The sequence below is a fragment of the Phocoena phocoena genome, chromosome 10 (genome assembly GCF_963924675.1).
Source record: "Phocoena phocoena chromosome 10, mPhoPho1.1, whole genome shotgun sequence".
Classification (NCBI taxonomy): Eukaryota; Metazoa; Chordata; class Mammalia; order Artiodactyla; family Phocoenidae; genus Phocoena; species Phocoena phocoena.
Window position 1 is genome coordinate 11,505,624 of NC_089228.1, and position 22,381 is coordinate 11,528,004.

At 43.3% G+C, this 22,381-nt stretch overlaps 1 protein-coding gene across 4 annotated transcripts in view; it reads right to left on the bottom strand.

The window, feature by feature from the left end:
- The window catches only part of ITPR1 (inositol 1,4,5-trisphosphate receptor type 1), a 296,145-nt gene that overhangs the window by 112,318 nt on the left and 161,446 nt on the right, over positions 1-22,381 (bottom strand). For 2 of the 4 annotated variants that reach the window (XM_065886459.1, XM_065886458.1), the window contains 5 exons: positions 17,207-17,327; positions 14,745-14,929; positions 10,793-10,941; positions 9,734-9,845; positions 5,458-5,490 (listed from right to left, as the gene is read on the bottom strand). In XM_065886459.1, the coding sequence (XP_065742531.1) occupies positions 5,458-5,490; positions 9,734-9,845; positions 10,793-10,941; positions 14,745-14,929; positions 17,207-17,327 (600 nt within the window). The remainder of the gene's footprint in view (positions 1-5,457; positions 5,491-9,733; positions 9,846-10,792; positions 10,942-14,744; positions 14,930-17,206; positions 17,328-22,381) is intronic. The other 2 variants (XM_065886463.1, XM_065886462.1) reach the window with 1 other exon arrangement.

The window sequence follows — 22,381 nt, forward strand, 5'->3', positions numbered from 1 at the left end:
TGAGGATTTCACCTGTATTTCCGGGAGGATAGGCTCTTTTATGGCAGTAAGCCACACTTTTGAAAAAGGTAAGCATATTAATAAGCTATATATGTTCAAATCAGATAACAGCTACATAAATACAATATATATTATCCAAAGCAAAAGATAATTTTGGTAAATGAATGAACTGATTTTCTCAACATATTTTTATTATCAAAGTAACTTTTTTTTTTTTTTACATGAAAGGTAATTCTCAGTGACCACATAGTAAGGGAGACTCTTCTGAGAAAATGAGTATTTCTGCATTCCCCAGGTACTTGTCTTCCACCACCTCATCTCAGGATCGGCCACTATAATCAGACGCTGACACCTCCAGTCAAGGTGAAGTCTCCCCAAATGAACAGGTGACTGGCAGTGGTCCGATGCTGTCTGGTTTTGAACTTGGGAACCAACTATTGCCCTCTACTGCCTCTGCGTATTTCTTCTTGGATCTTACGTCTTTCTCAGTGCTTTTAGACAAGGTCAGCAAAATCAAACTTCACAGGAAAAAGATTTCAAATGACTGGCTTTGAAACAGAAATTCAAAATGAACCTCAAAGTACAGAATCCCAAGTGTCCTTCCCAGATGAGGCCACGAATCAGGTCATCGTAACTACGGCACTTGAGTAGTAACTAGATTCGTGCAGATAAGATGCTGAAACACTCGCTTTCTATACATAATGTACCTAACATTTTAGCCGGGGATGGATTTCTACTACAAATGAAGGAAATTATACTTCGCCATTCTTAAAAAAAACCCCACAGACTTCTGAGGGTTCCTATTTGTGGTGTGTGTACAACGGCACATCCTCACATACATACATACCGTATGTACATACATATACACATCCGTTTCATGTGTGCCTATTACAGGCCAACACAGAGCAGAGCCACTTAAAACACACTGTTTCCTGCTGCCATCAACATGAATCCTTCTCCCCTGGGCTTCTAGAATTTTCCTTTGAAATAAGATGTCTCCTTCCATGGGCCACCCCTAGCAGAGGTTGAATATAGTTCAAGAAATGAGACTGTACTATAGATCTAATTATCAGCACAGCAAAGAGAATTTACCATCTCCAATCCCCTGAATCAGGCTTCAGTTCCTTTCACCCACTCCATCTCAGAGAAGGGAAAAAAAAAAAACAAACAGCGAATGGCCTTGCAAATATGTTTGCTGGGTCCTGGCCTTCATGAGCCTTTGAAAACCCACATTAAGAGAACAGAACGCTTGAAAGAAAATTGAGCTAAAATAGAAGTTACCTAACGTTTTAGCAGGGCAATTTTAAATCTTCACGTTTGCTAACACAATGCCGTTTACTAATGGCATTTGTTTTTAGAAACAAAGTAAGAAATACACATTATCTAGTCCCAACGATGAAGTTTCACCTGTGTCTTATAGAACAAGTTCATCGGAACCCAAAAGTAAAATTCATTTTCAAAAACCACATTCTGACTTGACTGAATTATACAACTTCTGTCATTATGGAATCATCTCAGCATTTAAAAAAAAAAGAAAAAAAGAGAAAGAAAACAAAACTTCCCCAGATTCTGCAATAGCTCCTGTATGCTCCGACTTGAGCCCACTTGCTCTATGGCTGCCAGTGTCTAACAGTAAACAGCCCCGCTGCATTTATTGGCAATTACTGCTGAAGGTCACACATCAGCAGCGAGCCTAAATTCCAGGAAAAAAAGAAGCTCTTATGTAACTGCCGCCTGAATGCTGGCAGGTGCCCAACCCAGCAGTTCGCAGCAATGTACAAAAGTAGGACACCTCCACCCTGGGTTGGATGTCATGAGAACGCCCCCTGAAGGTGAAATTGAATAATTCTTGGGTTTCTCTTCTCTGTTTTCTCCCCCCCCCCCCCCCCCCGCCAAATTTTACTGGCAGTGGCCTCCTTTGCTTGCAGATGCAGTTCTCGGTGGCAGAAGCTGAGGACTCAATATATAGGCAGATACAGGCAGGCTGCTGCCACCCTAACAAGCGGTAACACCAATCCCACTTGCTCTTTCGTTGCAATGCAAGGAGCTGAGGTTGCCAACTGCCACCAGTGGCTCTGGAGAGGCCAGGGTTCCAAGCGACAGTGATTAAACGGTGATCATATCTCAAATAGGAAGAAATGCAGCATGTCCACTGAGCTACAGCACACACTTTCTAAACACGCCCTCCTTTCCAAAAACGCACACGTGAAAATGAGGTAGGTTACCGTTCTGCCCACCGCCTCGGCCTGAAGTTGGAGTGCTGCATCAAAATCATCCCTTTGTTTAGTCCAGAAATTTACAGTTTAGAAAAGTGACGAACATGCTCACCTGCCAGTGGTCCTCATGGTGTGACCTGACCTCCTAAGCTGTCACCTGACCTCCCTGCTCAGGTACAAGTCTCTAAGTTACGTGGTCTCATGACCCCAAGTACTTCACCTTCCTGTATTTCTCATGGTTGATGGCTGTCATTTAACATTAATTTGGATTATCGTCTGTCACCTCCACAGAACCGTAAACTCCAGAAGGGCAGACACTGTGCCTATTTGGACCCAACTCCCCTAGTCAACGCGCCTGGGATGGAACAGGCACTCAGGTATTAGTCATATGAACGAATGTCTCAAGCAGCCATCAGTGTCTGTTTAAAGCCAAGAATGGGTAGATGAGGGAACTTTCTGGGCTGATAGAAACAGTCCCCATCTTGATTTGTGTGTGTCTATAGGTTAACAATTCGTCGAGATACAAACGTAAGAATAAGCTGAATGGACACTAATGGAAGCAGCTCCCTACGCTTCTCCCCTCATTCGCCCTCTCCCTGCCCCCTAAGGAAAAGGTAAAATCAAGGGGTAAGGACGGAGACCCTGCCTATTTGCAAAAACGGATAATAATAATAATAAAGAAAAGAAAGAAAACCCTCCTTTTCCTGGTTTCAAATGAAATTTTACTCCAGAAGACAGCTGGGAAGGCTCCCACCATGCACTTTTCTTGCAGTGACTCTGATTCTGTCCTCACTTCACCCTCTTTTCTCAGAGCACAGACAGAGACTCGGACGATGCTGTGCTTTTTTCCCAAGCCGTTCACTGCACATCTCCTCTCTCACGATGCTCAACAGGCCTTTATCACTGAAGAGTGGTGGTCCTTCCCCAATCTAGAGACCATGGCTCTCCAGATATGCCGTACCCTGCTCGGGGGCTATTCCCCAGCACGCTTCAAGGTGGAAGGGCTGGTTTGCAATTTAGGTGGGAGGCCTTGCCCATAACCACGGGCCAGCGTGAACTCTCATTAAGTTTCTTAACGGAGTTTCTGCAGAACTCCAGCTGTGGGTTGCCGGTTTTCACCCACACACATGGACAAAAGGCTTGGTGGGAGAGAAACCTCAGGAGCTGCGGTTGTTTCCAGAACAGACATGGATAATGAAGGCCAATCAGGCATCTCTGCTTAGAGGGCCAGATCCGACAGGCTGAGGACCTGGGGACACTGTTGGTGCTCTAGGGCTCTGTGGGTTGCCAGGGATAACAACGGAGAGGGGATCCACAGTTGCTTCCTCAGGGAATTTTCAAAGAATCCAAGTGGCTGCCAGAACATTCTTCTTTTATAAACAGACAGTATTCTATTTCCTAGTGTATAATTATAAACACACCTGCTCCAACTGTGGAATCTTTCCATAAGCGAGCAGTAAACTCCCAGCCAGGAGACCCAAGTTCTATCTTGAGCAAAGCAAACACATCAAATGATTACCATGCTGCAAAACAGTGTATTAATAACACTGCAGACTCCGATTAGGGAAGGTTTTCCTTTCCTGGCTTAATTTGTCTTTAAGCAAATAGAAACTCAACCTCAATATTTCAGAGGAAAAATTCAAATTAGAGAGGCATTTACAACTCTAGGGAGAAACAAGAGTGTCGAAGGGTGCCAGTATGAAAATTCAGCATTAGACGTTCTGCTGGCATACAAATAACCCGGAAGAGAGAAGACCAAACAGGAAGGAGCAAAAATCACTGTAGTTAAAGTAGTTAAACCCCTGTACAACCTTTTGTTTTTCTCACCCTCTATCCATCCCAAAGAAGCACGGCCTCCTCACCTGTTCATGCTGACCGATTTAAGGAAAAGTCTGCAGTAAGCGCTCCAGGCCAGCAGCTGAGCCAGCAGTACTAGTTCTGCTTTAGCCGCTATCTACCTGTGTGAGCTAACACCACTCACTTAACCTCTCTGAGCTCCATTCCTGAGGGAACTGGACCAAATTCATAACCGCTCGTGTCTCTTTCAGTTTTAAGTCTGTGATTCAAACTCTCCTTAGGTACACCTGAACCACCTCTTAGTATTTCTGAAATTATGGTGGTAGATATTAGAACAGGCCTCATATTCTATTTGGTAGCTCTATCCCACCAAAATAAGGTATTAACCGTTCTACCAAAAGAATGAACAGATACTTAAAGAAGTAGACCAGAAAATTAATTTTTAAAAGTCAGATAAAAGTGTTTTCCAGTAGCCCCCGCTCGCCGCAACTCGAGAAAGCCCGCACGCAGCAACGAGGACCCAACGTAGCCAAAAATAAATAAATTTATAAAAAAAAAAAAAAGTGTTTTCCAGTCTGCTTCAATTCACTAAGCAATTAAACTCCCTCAATTATATGCATTAATTCCCCTCATTAATCCTTTCTATTATCATTTACCAAACATGTATCACATCCTACAGATATGGCAAGAAATGCTGAAAAATATTCATAGGAGAGAAAATATTTAAGACACCCTCAAAACCCAAACACAATGGCCACTGATCAGTCTCCAGGGTCATTCTGGGTAAATGAAACTAATTTGATACATAAGTATAGAAACCATCAGATGACATTTCAATTTCTTGATCTCTAGTTGGTTTTTCTAGAAGAGAAGCCAGGGATATTGTACATTCCTAATCCCACCACAAGCCAGCAGCTGGCAAGTCTCAACCAGGGCTGTGGAATTTGCACGGCACTTTGACAAAATTTTATATGACCCCTTACACTTAACACTTCCAACATGTAGGCCAAGAGAGCAGTCGTTTGGTTTTTCTTTGACTACTTCCACGCTATACCAATGTAGTTATTTCTTTCTGCATGGGTGCTTCACATATGGACAGAAAAGCTCCTCATGGTAATATCAACACTCAGTTTCAGAGATATGTTAATAGCCAGTGTCAACCACAAATTCAGTTGAGATTCTAGACAGTGAAGGACGGAAATCTTATCACAGCTTAGAAAATCCTTCTCTAGACTCAGATGGGATCTCCAAAGACAAATGGCAAACAAACTCATGGGAAATGCTAACACAAACACAAAGGACTCGACTCACTCCCAGAGCCAACACTACACAAAGTCAGATACTAGACGCTGCAGAGACTAGGGGACAGATCACAGAGTTCAATGGCAGAGGGTCATGGAAACATCACCATGGGACACTTAAAAAAAAAAAATGAAATTAGGACCTCTGCATTTTCCAATTCATCAATGGAAATCAGCTGGAAAAGAAAAAAGGGGGGGGAGAAAAAGAAGGAAGTGTTAGAAAAGAAAATACAAGCAAGCTAAGTGTTAGAAACTTTGTCATTGTATTCTTATCACTGACTCAGGTTGAAGCATCATGACCATCTTAAGAGGCGCAGGCGCTCTCAACACCGGCGCACCTCACCCTGACATCTGCTCTGCAATGCTCTGCTCCGGAACGAACGGGCAGGGTGCTGCCACCCTTTGTTCACATGCCAGGTATCAAACCTCGCAGGTCACTTAACCAAGAGCCCAGGACAGCACCTTCGCACTCTCTTGTAGAGAAAACCCTTGAACTGAGCTGTGGGCAAGGGCAAGTTCCCCAATCAAGAACCACGTCCTTTCAGAAGAGGATGGCAAGGAGTAGAGTCAAAGGCTAAACACTGATCAACTCAGCTTAGGACAAAATTCTTTCTTTGGACTCATCTTCCCATTCAGTGGGGGAGGCGGGAGTCTGCGGTCCAAATGATCACTGGACTAAATCAGATCCAACTTCAATTTAAGTAGTAAGACCAGCATATACCAAGCCCAGAAGCTCTGAATCCTGATACTGTTGATGATTGAAGAGAACAAATTTCCCCTAAGGTGATTAGTGCCTACCCAAGTGAGAGTAGTAACAAGTAAATGATTTATTATTAGCATCAAGTTCAAGAAAAAGAAAAAACAAAAGCACTGATCACAATTATGCTTGTTTGATGATAGATGGATGATCCACAAAATGTACTAAAGATTATGTTTCATTAACATTTAGTACATTTTGCAAATTTAAAATCCTATTAGAAACACTGGTAGCTGGAAATGTTAATAGTTTATTCACCTAGAGAAAAGAAGTACTGGTAATTAACAGGGGACTGACAATTCGTATGAAATGAAAACCCTGACATTACTGAAGGTCAAAAAAACTCTCTAGTAGTATAACAGCTACTATTACTCAGAAGAAAAAAAAGGACTTTAAATAAATTGAGATACACTTTCACATTAATTGTCGGCCTCTGAATTTCTTTCCAAATCTCTGTGACTAATAACTTAAATAAAAAGTAGCTTAATAAAAATCCTACAGTAGAGTAACAGTAGTAGCCAGTATATAAAATAATTACGTTTTCCTTTCAAGCAGGGTCTAAGAGCTTAAAGATGTTCTACGAGTTATAGAGAGATTCAGGTTAAATTTTAGAGATATTTAGCTACAGGAGGTTATTTTTTTTAATGGTTTAATCTGTAAATTAAAAGCAGAGTTTAGTAGCCACTGCACACACAGAATGGTTGCAAAGTCCTGATTTTAAAGTTGATTAACTTTGAATACATTGGACAGAAAAACGCAAGAATCACACAAAAATGTATTCCATCGTTATTTTGGTGATCCTTTGAAATATTCCTTTATTTTATATTTACCACTCTTTGGGAAATATGGCTGGTCCTTTGCATTTTAGAGATACAATAGTAAAAGAGGACTTAATTCCTAAATGATCATGATTAAATTCTGTGACCATCTTCTTTGTCCAGCCCTTACCTTTCCATCATATGTCATAGTTCTTGGATGGGCACATCTCAAGCAATGAACCAAGACAAGTGGACTGACCACTGGCTTCTCACGGATCTGACTCGTAGGGCCTGACGCAAACCACAGGTGATACCAGAGCCCAGTGGACCAGATCCATGGCCATGAAGGCTCAGGAGAGGGCAGGGAGGAGAACAGCCCTGGATGTCCCAGGAGGGTGTTAGTCATGGGACAAGTTCCACTTAAGAAGCAACTAATAGAAAAATGGCGCCAAGAAGACAGAAATGGCATTCACACTTGCCCTTGTGTCCCAAGCACGCAGTCCAAAGGACACCTCATTTATTTTATCGACTAATGCCCACGGGTTCGCCTAAGAAAGGTTATTGCTTTGGCTCTGTTCCTTCCACCCTTGAAAGAGTCAGGCTGTCCCATACGTCACGCTTCTTTAGTCAAACAGGGGCAGCCAACAAACCATCAAAGGCATTTTCCAAAAGCCTTTGTGAAACTGGACAGAGTGGATACCAACAACCAAACTGGAAGAAACAGAAATCGTTTAACACCCTCCACCCCCTTTTGAAGTGAATGGTTAAGGAGCCTTTTCCAGCAGTCAGAGCCTGGGGCCAGAAGCTTGGCACATACGTGCTGTCGGTCAGGAGTTGCTGACTAGCACGGGTTTCCAGAATGTCTTCCTTGGTTGCAGAGCATTTCCCATACTTGCTTATAGTACTTTCACTTTCAACAAGGGGGATGACAGCTCCAATCAGACTGGAAAGAAATGTCATCCTGCCTCCAAGCCTCTATCTGCTAGGGTATGACTCATTTCTTCACCAGCTGAAAAGGGATTTGAGCTACAGCCTAAGAACCTCTTCTCAACTCTGATAACTCTTTGATAGTGACCTCCATCTGCTGCCCTCTTGAAGCCCTGGCTCTGTCACTCTCCATGAGCTTTCTCACAGGCAGTGGTACAACATCTCAGGTCTGCTGTCTCCCGGAGGCCGTGACGGTGTTCTTCCTGTTGGCACTACTGGGTAGTGAAAGGGAGCAGGGAAGCACAGCTCTACACGGCCCCAAAGACCCCGGTGTACTTTTCTGGTCAGCAGCAAACACTCGACCACCTCCTAGTACTTCTACTTTCCATGTTATAAAAAGAAAAACTTCAGAGAAATAAAAGTATCATCACAACTTGAAAAATTCACTGGGGTTGAGACACAGAGTTTACCTTAAGTACCTTGGGTATAGAAAGAAACAGATATTCTCAAGAAGAGAAAATTGTGGTCTCCACATTTTAAAATCAAGTTCTCTGCCCCAAAGGTGCTAATATATTCACAGCTGGTTAAGGTCCCTTTGGTGGATTTCACTGTATTATGGCGAGTGAATTTCTATAACTAGAGTCATATTTTTAAAACATTTCTTAAATCTCACCTTAAGAAAAATAAACATCTTGTGGAATAAATGGTTATTACTTACTTATTTGCTAAGTGTATTCTCTATTCCTGCCCACCCCCTGCCTTTTTTTAGTGCAAGACCTACCTAGTTGTCTACACAGGTGTTGTACGGACAGCTCATCTCATTACTTCCCACTTGTACCAGTGTTCTTTGCTTTTATATTTATAAACTCTTTTCTGGCAGGTTTCCCACACAAAATTCCTCCTGAGTTATAAACACTTATTTTCTAATTAAGCGACACTTATTCCAGTTTTAATTTATACACTGTACAAATTTAGGGTGACGTTTAAAAGCCTTGGGTTTGGAGGCAGTGGAGAAATGTTTACCACAAAAAGGACTGCATACCTTTCTGTTTTATTTTTTCTTATCCAAAGACCCTCACACATTAAATTGCTCTAATATTAATGACAGATATTGCTTAGGTTAGAAAGCAAGATTCTGACACACTTTTACACTTGCAAAAATCTGGCTGTCACCATCCCTTTTGATGAGAACGACTGTGATTTAATTACCAAGGCTTCTTCATAGAGATGAATGAGTTACTGTGTATTTGACAAGTCAGTGATATCAGCACATTTACATGCTGGGAAAATGCTGACAGAAGTGGCTTGAAGACAATGAACACTATTACCTTCAAATGAAGACTGGTGAGATTTAAACTCAGGCCCATGCTTTTTTGCTGGGGGCAGAAAGGAAGAGCAATGGGGCTCTTTTTACCCCACCTGGACCAAAATCGGGGGTGTGAGGGCTGTTCTCTGTACATCACTGCTCACTGCATGTGCTAGGAAGTCTCATGTCCTAGGGATGGTCCATTTCCCAATCTCAACTAGAAAAGGTGACATGTTTGTCCGTCTTCATTCCAGTTAGAACTGGAGGCAGTTTCTTCATACACTGGAAGGATTGTGTAACATCTCACCAGAAAGAAGTAAACCCACAGGTATGCTTAGCTGGAACCCAAAGTTCAGGAACACACACCTTGATACACAAGAGGCATTTGCATTCTCATTGGGAATTTAAACATATGGAAAATCTTGCTGTTGCTGTTTTTCTGATTATAGATTGTATGGCAAGCAGCCTGTAAGAGACAACTACGTATATATGCCTTTAAGGAGACAGTCATATGATTTAGCTACCTTCAGGACAGGATAAATAGCTTTAAAAAAAAAAAAATTTAACCCCCTCAGTGAATATGCCTGAACTAAGGTGGATTTCTAACCGCTCCCACTCCACTTCAATTTAATAGCAAAACCTAGTTTTAACATGAAAATAAAATGCAGTACCTTTTCTCCATAGCCTCTATCTTTGGTCATCATTTCTCTGAGGGTCTGTAGGACCTTAATGCAGAGTTTCTCCTCATTCTCCTCTAGCAACTGTTTAGTGTGCTTTATTAACCTGAATGGAGGGGAAAACCACGGATTAAAGCCCTGAAACGATCTTTAAATTTAAAAAAAAAAAAAAACACTTGACAATCAACTTATTGTAACTAGTCATTTAATGAACAAATATTTACCAAGGGCTCCCCGGTTAAACAGGCTTCCGGGCCTTCCCTGCACTAAGAACAGCCCGTTGGTGTCTCAATAGCGACACCTGCTGGTCGGTAACAGCAAACAGGCTCCCTGGCCACGGGTCGGCCACACGTAGTGGAGAAATGATATAGAGGATGGAGAACAGAGACAGGGGCTCCCTCAAACCAGCTCATTTAGGAAGTGCAGCTATTTATCCACTGAGGATTGTCAGTAATGTGGCTAAAATATGCCAGGGGTGTTAAAAAACCCTCAGGAGTACGATGGTTGCAGCAAACACACTGTTCTCTTGATCCAGTCTTATTCTTTGAGGGGCCCAGAAAAATAAGAAACTCAGGCAGAGCCCATGCTCAAGCTAAACAACCAACCAAACTTAGGGTGAAAATCAGATGGAGATTTCTGGTGACGGAACCAATCGTTTCTTCTAGATTTTGCCCCAAGGCACAAACTAACCAACTACAAAGCTGTTAGGAAAAGACTGTGAGGCCCTGATAGGTGAGAACTTTTTGAGGGCACAAAGGCCATGGCTTGTTGAGTCTGTATGGCAGCTCACGGTGGGCACCCTATCCACACGTGTTGAATGGAGATGAACAAATGGGCATGCAGTTCAAAGGAGAAATTTTCACCAAAACAAGTGTCAGTAAGTAGGACTGAACCTACACACTTACTTTGGGAAGGTCAGAACAGATCCCTAGCACGGGACCTTGTACTCATCAAAGTCAAAAATCAGGCCAGCCCCTCCTTCTTCAGGAACCAGTGCTGTGTCTGGTCAGTGGGATTCTGCCCCTGAGCTCCGCAGAGAAAGGGGCTGCTTACTTGCAAATGAAGCCACCACTTTCACACTTTCTTCTGGCATCTGTGTTCTCCGGGAAAAGCAGCTCAGGCCTGTGGAGGACATCCACCAGCACAGATAACTCGGCCTGCACCAGCGGCCTGAGACGGTCCTCCAGGGCAGAGACGATGTCCTGGAATGGAAGCACAGCCTTGGTGAGCAGCTTGGGCCACAGCTGACTGCAGGAGGGTGAGAACATTCATTTCTGACCTAAAGCATGACCACAGACGAGACTGGGTTAGAGTAACCTTAGCACTGTCTGGTATTTGCCTCAAATTATTAGACATTGCCCAACGGTTACCTGAAGCATTAGGCCCTGACACAGAAAACAAAGTGATAACAAGTCATCATTCCCACCCACCCTGTGAGATGGTCCTTATGCTACTTAAGGGATCATTCCACATATTTTAAAATATGATGCAAAAAGTACGTTCGACAACATGGAAAGGTGTCTACAATATGAGTGCCAAAAATGGTCAAACAACAGTATGGACTATATGATCCGCTTCTTATAAACAACATTAATATCTCAAGGATATGCAGCAAACATTATTAAAACATCATTAGTGGTTTTCTCTGGGTGGCGGAACTATGGGTGATTCTAGTTTTCTTCTATATATCGGTTCTTGTGAGTATTGTCAAATTACTTCCAATGAGCATGAATTATTCACATAATAAAAAGTCATATAAAAATGAGAACACAAATGAATGAACATGCTGTATCAACATGCTAAATACATGTACCCTGATAGCATGATGGTCTTCAAATGCAAAACACATAGCTGTAGGAAAGGAAAACAGAGAGAAGTTGAAAGAGCAGCAAAACCAACACAACAAACACCGTATAAAGGCAAATGGCAGAAAACAGATGAGAAGTTATCTTCAAAAGATGCTCAAGTCTGCTGTCTGGCTTGCTAACTCAGAACCAAGGCATCGGCATGCTGGCTAAGAAGAACAGAACACAGCGTACTGGATAAGAAGGAGCCGTTAACCAAGGAGATCTGCATGGAAAGGGCCACTTTAATTGCATTCGTCTCAACTGGGGACCCAAATTTCATAGGCCGAAAATTCATAAAGATTTGGGTGATCCAGATCAGCCAATTTCTGGTGATCCAGAAACTAAAACTAAAACTTGTCAATACAAGTGTGCTTGATCTTAGATTTAACAAAATCTGTAATCACGCAATAATATTTAGGATGCATTAAAGAATGCATGAATGAATCAAACTATTTCTTGCGGGGAGGCGGGGGGACAATTTTCCCAAAAAGTTTGTACGAGTACATTGCCACATCCCTTAATTCAGAGTGACTTGCACACCGCTGTCAAAAAGAGGGCCGCTTTGGCAAAATTCTCTGAGGGTTTTGTCAGTTTCCCTACCAGTTTCCTCTTAGAAAGCACCCAATCTCCCCTTCTTCAAGAGTTACGGGTCCTAACTCTGGCAAAATGTTACTTGCCTCCAGCATTTGCTTGAGAATGAAGGAGTTCTTCAGCATCGTGTTCATGAAATCTTGCATCTTTTGCCAGGTTTGAACTTCACATTGCAATTGATTTGCATTGTATTGTCAAATGTATAACATTCGGCAATCAGGGAAAGACCAACAGACAAGGATGGAGAAGCGATGGGCAGAGGGAGATGCTAGTGTTAAGTGAGGGGGTATGTCTGAATGGGGGTTAATTATATAAGCGCGTCCTTTGCAACTTAATGTTCTCACATTATGACAACTTTTGCTGTTCTGGGCAATCTCGTAACTCCAGGGACTCAGACAGACAATAATTCATTAGATAACGAGGATCCCTTTAGCCACTGGCCAAGTCTTTAGAACAAGCACTACCTAAACTTATGTATTTTATTCTATTCCCCAAGAGTATGCATAATAGATCTAAGAAGAGCCGTGGTATGTTTCTGCAGCCACAGATAATTTATTTAGTTTGAGCAGGAGAAAATACGGTGTGTTCATACAGTTATGAGTCTACAATACAATAACTTTCCTCTTTCTAAAACATAGTGGGGTCAGGAAGCACTCGATGAGGAACCAAATTACCTTTGTTTAAGAAGCGGTTCTGTCACAACAAGGCTGAAATTCTTCCCTTGACCTGCGAAGCGCTGCCGACCTCCCCAGCTCCATGGGTTCTGGCCACACTAACCTTCCTGTGGTCTTTGTACACACATGCTCTCTCCTTCCCTTCCACTCCATTCTTTAAGTAAGTCCTACGGTTTCCTGGTCTCGGTTCCAATGCTACTTCCTCAGCAATGCCTTCCTTGACCACCTGCCCCAGTTCCAGGCAAGATTAACGTCCTCATCAGTGCCTTTCGTAGCACTACTCATTCCTCTGCAGTGTTTGCCCCTCCTGCCATTTTACTTTTATCTGTGTGATTAGTTGATTAACATTTGTCTCCCTTCCAACACTTGAGAGTCTATGAGGGTTAAGGTTACTTCTGGTTTTGGTCATTGTTTCCCCCGTGCCTAGGGTGCGGCTGATGAATGAATCAGTGAACTCATTCGTCTTTAGGTAACTTATGTAACCCTCAGAGGTTCATCTACTTCACCAAATGATAATAATCGTTACAGTCGTAACAATAACAATAGTAATAATAATTAGAAGAGCAGCTCACTGATCAAGTGCTCACTACGTGCCAGGCTCTGTTCCGTATGCTTTACGTGTATTGTATTTTCCAAAGATGGCCATCGCAGTATAAACTATCTTGCACGCTCTTCTTACAATGAGTCACTGACATCCCTCCCATCAAATGGGGGTCCATGTCCTCTCCCTTGAACCTAAATGGACATATGTCACTGCCTTGACCAAGAGAATATGACAGAAGGGGTGCTATGTGATTTCTGAAGCCAGGTCATTAAGGCAAAACAGCTTTTCCTTCTCTCTCTCAAGAGAGACTTATTTTGGGACCCAGCTGCCATGTTGTGAGGAAGCCCAGACCACATGGGGAGACAATGTGTAGATATTTTAGGTGACAGCTGAGGTCCCAGCTGACAATCAGTATCAACTACCAAACATGTGAGTGAGCCCAGTAACCTCCAACACTGAAAGAGCATAAAACAATCGCTGTTGTCCTTTGTTAGGCAGGCAAAGATAACCGCAACATCTTGACTCTCTTAATCTTCGTTATCAACCCCGTGACGTAGGCGTTACTAGTATACTATTTTACAAGTTAGGAAACTGGAGAAGTTAAGTAACTTTCCCAAGGTTATGCACTTGTAAGCAGCAGAGCCACGATTTGAACCCAGGCACTGTCCTGAGATCACGCTCTTCACGACTGCACCATTGCACTGAGCTCATCTGAAGGATCTGTGATTCTCCAACTGTGGTCCAGGTACCACCTGTGAGAAAATCACCTGGGGTGCTTGTTCAAAGGAAGATGTTAATATTAAGATGTATGTTTAAGTGTTTAACATCATCTAATTCTCACTACTCTCCCTTTTAACAAAGGGAGAGCACATTTCTTCATAGGTACTAAGAAAAAAAAAAAGAGTATACCCTAGCTAGAATTTAATAACTTTTATTTTCATTTCGCTCATTTTGATATAAAACTCCTCTCTCAAGTCATGATTACACTTGTTTACCTACTAATTCAAGAGGCTAAAATCCCAAGGCGATGAACAAAAAGGAGCTGTTATGCCCTTATTCTAAGCATCTTCTTCTAACACTGATGTACTCCTTCCTAATAAGAGAGGAGGGACTTCTTCATAAAGAGATCTGTAAATCAATGAATAACCTCTAAAGACCATGACTTTGTCAGGAGCTTTTCTGGTCCCAAGTAGCTCTGCACTCCTAGCCCCACAAACATCATTGCATTTGACTGTCCACTCACCAAACTGTGGCCAACCCTGGATTTTCTCTGGCTTCAGGAAGCACTTCTGTGTGGGGAACCGCCTTAGGCCAGGTTAAGGATCGCTTCTGTCAGCACCAGGCATTACCTGCAATCGCTCGATGATATTCCGGTAGTCTCTGGAAGCTGCCAGGACAGAGTCTCTGCGAGCTGCATTGCGGGCCGTCAGCCGCCAGTTCATGGCAGTTTTCTGCACGATGTTGTGGGACTTGAGGAAGAGGTTGTTGACCTGGCTGTCCAGGTCCACAGGGATGGCAATGGCCCGGCTCTTGGCTGTACAGGAGAAAGCGGACTCGTGAGCCTACAATTTTGATGGGAGACACCCTAGAGACAGACAACTCCCCCCCACCATCCAGCAGACAGATGTTTCCACGCCTATAACATGAGTGTGGATATGGAGTAGCTCAACTGAACTTCATACTCTGCTAGGTCGGGTTTTCCAATGTGAATTCTGAGGGGCAGCAGCTCTGAGAGAATTTATAATGCTCCAAGGTCATATAGTTTAGGTAACTCAAAGTCAAAGTTCAAGGGGCTTCCACAATGAATAGCTTCTTAGGGTCTCAGATGTGTTCATACATTTTAAGAATTATCAAGACAGGGAACTCATTTGGCCAGTAAACTGTTTTTCTAAAAATCCTCCAGTTTGGTATCCTTTCAACAATCTACAAAATGCTGTTTTAAGCCAAACATAGTACAAAAGATAATATTTACAATGACATAAGCTAGTCTTTCCATATAGGCTCTTTTATTTATTTTTTTTTACTTCCTTCAAAAAAGGACGATTCCAGTCCCATCATGAGAAAAACATTAGTCAAATCCACAATGGGGTATACTGCAATAAAGATGTTACAAAAAAAAAAAAAAGTAACCCGATGAGCAAGAAAAAAAAAGAAAAAACCCACAATGGGGGACATCCTACAGACACCTGACTAGGACATTTCAAGATTGTCAAGGTCATAGAAAATAAGGAAGGTCTGAGAAACCGTCACAGATCACAGGAGACTGGGGAGGCATGACAACTAAATGCAATGTAGTAGCCTACACTGAATCCTGGAGCAGAAAAAGGACAACAGTGGAAAAAAGTGGTGAAAACCAAATCAAGTCTGGAAGTTTAGTTCATAGCAATAGGCCAATGTCAGCTTCTTAGTTTTGACAAACGTAGCTGGTAATGGGAGATGTTGACAGCGAGGGAAACTGGGTGAGGGATATGTGGGAACTCTTGTGTCATCTTGGCAACTTTCTTATAAATCTAAAATGACTGCAAAATAAAACAGTTAATTTAAAAAAGGAAAATAACTAGACGAACAATCCTTTTTTCCATATGCGAAATCCAACAACATGGAAAAAACTAAGACAACTGTTCCTTCTCTTCAAAACTTCATACCAGTAGAAGCAAAAAAGTGCTGGGGTTAATGGGTTGCACAGTTTTCATGCTTTGCTGTTTCACAAATACCAGCCCTCCTTGCCTTTCCTCATCACGGCCAAGACTATGAAAACATTTCCTCTCTCTGATGATTACTGGGCTAGGAACTCAGAGATCTGCCCAAGTTTTAACCAACAACCTTAAGTTACAGGATCATACATGGGCAGAATTTAGGGCTATCTGGGGAGCCCATCCCAGAACCCTATTTGAGAGATATCACACCACGAACCTATAATCTGTAACGTACGCACTTTCAAAAGCCTAATCTCTTTCTGTGAAATAGTACCACGTAAATAATAAAAAGACACGAATACCTTCCATATGAGTATGAAGGAAACCAGGCAGGGATGACTGAAATCGGGCAATGAGCCCTAGTAAACACAATCTAGACTTGCTGGACAGCTACTCAACAATGCTAAGAACCCCGCTTGTCTTTTCTGGTGTCTGCAGAGATCTTAACAGCTACTATAGACAGACAACCCTTCTCAATTTAGGCAGGAAGATTATCCCTTTGCATTGCATAGCATGTATGGGGAGGGGGTGGAACAGGGCAAAGCAACAGAGTCTGACAAGCTCAGGGTGAAGGGAGCAGTAACGGTTGTAACTTCCTTTCAGAGCTGCCTAGGAGAGGTGATACAAGGTTGGGGGGAGGGGATGGAGAAGCATTTATCATCAAGAGGCAGAAGGGAGCAGTGCGCCATTTCTGAGAAAGGGTGTTCCACAGGATTGGACATGTGCTTTGCACTAAAAAAAGTTTCCATGTGGTCAAATATGTTTCCCGGATTAAACAAATCACTTTCTTGAACAAGGGGCTTCCCAGGGCCTTGAATAAACTTGAGCTCTGTGACTTGCCAAGAGTTGCCTAACATTTAACCGTGGAATCTTGTTTTTCAAAGCCTATCTTTCTTTGGGACTTGCTGGCTCTGGACTTTGGCAGGTGCTGGCTTGGAAAGATGAAAAGGAGGTTTAAGAATCAAGAAGATCTCCGTTCCAGTTCTGGCTCTGCAGCCTCCCGGGTGCGGAAGCCTCACAGAGCTTTACAGCCACTGCTCCATCCAGGGTGGCCTTTATTACCACTGGGCAACGCATTTTCATCATGTTAAATCCAACCTGAGTTGGTGTCTTACCTACATCAGAGAGCACCCGAATGCAGCTCTCCACCGAGGCCTTCTGGCTCGGCATGAGCCAGTTGCAGTGGTAAACCCTGAACACACCTTGCAGCAGCTGCACAAAGACGGGCTGGCGAGTCTGCGAGAAAAAGAAGCCAAGAGGAAGGCGACGTGAAGACTTTTATTTGTGACCGATTGATACGCTGGTCAGAAACAGACACTGCCTTGAACCACGGGTTCATGGACCCTTATGCAAGAGTGGGAAGGGGTGACCAGGGATGAGCTGGATTCCAGAAGTGGCCTGGCCAAGGGAGAAAAAGTCAGAAGCATTTCAAGGCAATGCACAAACTTCATGCTAAGTCTGACCACCAGAAGGCGAAGCAGAATATCACAGCCTGAAAACAGGCATTCTTGTCTAGCTACCAACTGGCTGTGTGACTGTAGGCAAATCACTTTAGTTCTCTGAGCTTTAACTTCGTGCAATATATAAAATACAGGGATTGAGGCCAATGAACCCCCAGAGTTCTTTCCAGATGTTATATTCCATGAGTAGAACCTATCTATCTATCTATATATATACTGTCTCTTCTTTTTGCGGTACACGGGCCTCTCACTGTTGTGGCCTCTCCCGTTGCGGAGCACAGGCTCCGGACGCGCAGGCTCAGCGGCCATGGCTCACGGGCCCAGCCGCTCCGCAGCATGTGGGATCTTCCCGGACCAGGGCACGAACCCGCATCCCCTGCATCGGCAGGCAGACTCTCAACCATTGCGCCACCAGGGAAGCCATAGAACCTATAGTTTTAATCAGCATAAACAAACTGGTTAGTGAATCTCACCTAGAATGCTCCTTACTTCTTTATTTCTGGCCGTGTCTTCAATGACATAAGGAGAAGCTAGTTCTCATGGTTACTCTTCACAAGTGTTCATTTACTACACAGATCAGTACTTGCAAGTTAACTACAGAGTAGGATTTATTCCTCTCTATGATGGTATAAATTTGTACTCATTTTAAAATAAAGGAACTCAAACTACGACTTAATCAATTTGACATTGACTTCCTAAGTGCATTTGCAAATTATAATTTTGGCCTTCATCCAAAGCTACCTGGACCAGAGTAGCATTAGACCTGCAAGGCAAAGGTTACTGTGTATGGTATGCTACTCCACTGGTCTTTAATTTTTAGGAGAAAGTACTTGCAGATCCCTTCCAAAAAACAGGAGGAGTTAATACAGCAATGAAAAAAAGTACAGAAAAAACTCTAGAGAAGTTTCTTAGATAAAAGAACAACAATTGAAAAGTGCTAGGGGAAAGGAAATTTATTGTAAGAAATTAAAACAGGTTATGATATCACTTATATGTGGAATCTAAAAAAAATGATACAAATGAACTTATTTACAAAACAGAAACAGACTCACAGACATAGAAACAAACTTACGGTTACCAAAGAGGAAAGTGGGGAGGGATAAATTAGGAGTTTGGGAATAAACTATACACACTATTATATGTAAAATAGATAACCAACAAGGACCTACTGTATAGCAGAGGCAACTATACTCAGTATCTTGTAATAACCTATAATGGAAAAGAATTTAAAAAAGAATACGTGTGTGTGTGTGTGTCCGTGTGTGTGTGTGTGTGTGTGTAGAACTGAATCACTTTGCTGTACACCTGCAACTAACACAACACTGTAAATCAACTATATTTCAATTAAAATTTAAAAAAATAAAACAGGTTAATAAAAATTCAGAACCTCCTCTATAAACACCGTTCAGATAACTTTCACTTATTAAGTACCACACACTTCACTTAAGAGCTCACTGGGGCCTTGGTAAGTATCCTATGACAGAGGAGTTACCTTAATAACACAAATGAAAAACAAAAGCTCAGAAAGGTTAAAAGAAAGCATCCAAAAGAACGAAGTGATGGCCAAGCAGTGAGTCATCTTCAGGGCTCTCTGATGCCCCAAATCTGTGCTGTTTCTACTAAGTTCACGTACAAACCAGAATCTCATTACTTTCTTGAGGGAGTACTTTCTGTTCTGCACCTCACAGCCCACCAAGAAAGACAGTCATCTGTGTTACTAATAGAGAACAGGAACACAGGAAGCCTGAGAAATTGGCTGAGAAGCCTGATACTGAGCTCCTGAGCCCAATGGGTCCACTGAGAGCAGCTATCTATTGAGAACACTTCTTCCCTGCCTGTCCCTGTGCTGAGTGCTTTACACACACCTCATCTGACCAACCCCTGACCCCACGAAGTAAGCAGTGGTATCAGCACCCACCCTACTGGCTAATGTGCGTGGAGTTGGGATGGGAACTCAATGGCCCAACTCAAAGAAAACGAATCCTTCGACTAAATGAATTCAATTGAACCATTATTTATTGAGCATCTGCTCTATTCCCATCTGGCCTCTGAATAAACAAAAGACGAATAAATCGGCCAGAGGAGCTGCTTCTTAATTATCCATTTTAATGGACAACCTGGGGGCATCAGCTCACGCGACCCCTTGGGCTAATGAACACGGCTGCCCATCACCCTCTTCCTGAGATTCTTCCCTGCTTAGTTCTTAAGGCTCTGCGTTGCTCGTGAATCCCATTCTGACTGTAAGATAACCCCTTGATCTTCCTCTGGTCTCTTTAACAAACTGTCCTTAATTATCTGTGCTCTGCCCAGGTCCCTTCTAGTCAACCCCTTCATTTTCCCAGCTGAGACTTGAACTAGCCAATGTCTATATTTGGACTTTACCATTTCCCTCTCCTGAGTCTCCCTGATTCATTTAACTCACTCAACAAATGAACATGTACCAGGGGCCAGGCACAGTGCTCGAGATAGAACAGTATCTGAGACACCTCTCTGCCCTCCCCACTGTAGCTTGCCGTCTAGCAGGACACAGTACAAACTGCCAATTATTAAGCACCTACTGTGTACCAGGCACTATGCTATATTTTCATAAACACTAACTCTAATTCTTACAATAATCTGCAGGGTTGATACTATAACCCTGTTATAGTAAGAAACGGGGTTCTGAAGTTTCAACATCTACCCAAGTTCTCAGAGCTGGGAAGGGGTGGAGTGAGGATTGGAACCCAGCTCTGACCTGCTATCAAAGCCTCCAAAGTTCTGTTGCTGCTCCCAGATCCCACATTTCCAGCTGCCTCACAGACATTCCACTGGCACCTTAAACGCAGCACAGTCCAATCCCAGGCCACCATTTTCCTCCCTCACAAATGTGGGTTAAAAGAAGGGAAGGAAGGAAACAAAACCAGGAAGGAAGGAAGGACGAAGGTACAAATCTACCTGGGGAGCAAGACATAGGCTTTTCAACAGATAAAGTAAGACATGTTAGGACAGCTTCAAAAATAGTATTCCTTGAAAATAAATATTCTAGAAATCCAGCTTGGACTCTGTATTTTAAATATGCTTAGACAAGCGCTTCCCTGGTGGCGCAGTGGTTGAGAGTCCACCTGCCGAGGCAGGGGACGCGGGTTCATGCCCCGGTCCGGGAAGATCCCACATACCACGGAGCGGCTGGGCCCGTGAGCCATGGCCGCTGAGCCTGCGCGTCCGGAGCCTGTGCTCCGCAACGGGAGAGACCACAACAGTGAGAGGCCTGCGTACCAAAAAACAAAAACAAAACAAACAAACAAACAAAAAATATGCTTAGACAACCTGGGCCTTGCTAGGGACTTACATAACATTTATGTTGAAGATTTATTTCTCTGACCACTCCTGCCTGTTAATTGGCTTAAAACTGCTTTCAGAGCAAGGCAGTGGAAGGAGACAGCAGGGGGACCAAGATGAAAAACCAAAAACACAAATTCCTGTTTAATGGTTTCCATTAAATTAATTTGATTGGTTTACTTTGGTATTTGGTTTTGCAATACTGTTTCACAATCTCTAGGAGAATGGGTATTGCCATAGCAATTGCCACTATGCAAGTCCAACCTGACTAACCAAAGCAGTTGGCTCTGTAGAACAGCACTTGGTAAGGAGCACGTTCTGGCCTCCAGCAGCTCATGTGCTTGGGATCTAACAAGTTCCTGTTGCCCAGTTACACAAAAACTATGTACAGATATTCTAAAAGTCGCATTCTAACTTTATGATCCTTTAGAGCAGGGGTCCCCAACCCCCGGGCCACACACCGGTACCCGTCCACGGCCTGTCAGGCACAGGGCCGCACGGCAGGAGGTGAGCGGCGGCAAGCCAGCGAAGCTTCATCTGCGGCTCCCCGTCGCTCCCATTACCACCTGAACCATCCCAACCCCCCACCCCGTGGAAAAACCGTCTTCCACGAAACCAGTCCCTGGTGCCAAAAAGGCTGGGGAGCGCCGCTTTAGAGATAACTAAAAGCTAGCAGTGAAGCTCAATTAAATAGAAGGTTACCAACAGTCCCTAAGAAAACATATCTTACTAAAGATTCCATAATTCAAGTTCCAGAGTCAGACAGGCCCGGGTTGAAATCATGATTTTGCCAGTTAGTAGTTGTGAGCATGGCTGAGCATGGTAATTAAATCCTCTGAGCCTCATTTTGCTCAGCTGCAAAATGGGGATAATACCATCTGTACTAAGCTAATATGAGCTCCTCTACACAGGCACTGGAATACAGCAGTATCTAATAAACGTGCCAGTGATATTATACTGACCATGAATCACTCTTCTCTTGGAGAATTTACCTTAAGATTATTTGTCTACGCTCCAACCACCCTGGGCCACCCATCAACCCCAGGACAGCCTCCATCTATCTGCGTGACAAGGATGGTTACTACTGCTCTTCTGACCACCTGAGACCGAGTCCTGCTTTCATTCTGCAGGCTGTACACACAGACCTGCAGCAAGACTCCCACTGCCACGGACCCAGACATCAGTTCTAAAAAGAAGAGCGATGTTTCCTAGTAAAAGAATAATAAAAACACCTCCCAGATCCAGGGATTCAAACCTTTGGAACTCTAACTACACTGACAATCGGCACGCAGGGCTGCTGCACCACACGACTCCAGGGGGCTCCGTGTGAGCAGCACGTGCTGGGGCTGGTGTAACGTGGCAGCCCTGCTGTCAAGGCTGAAGGACTTCTCACTCCCACCTGCCACGGACCCCTTCTGGTGAACTCTAGGCGCACACTTCAAGTTAAAATGGAGATTTCCAGACATATTTTTAAATAGTGTTAATAACATGCTAGCATTTATTTGAAAGCTG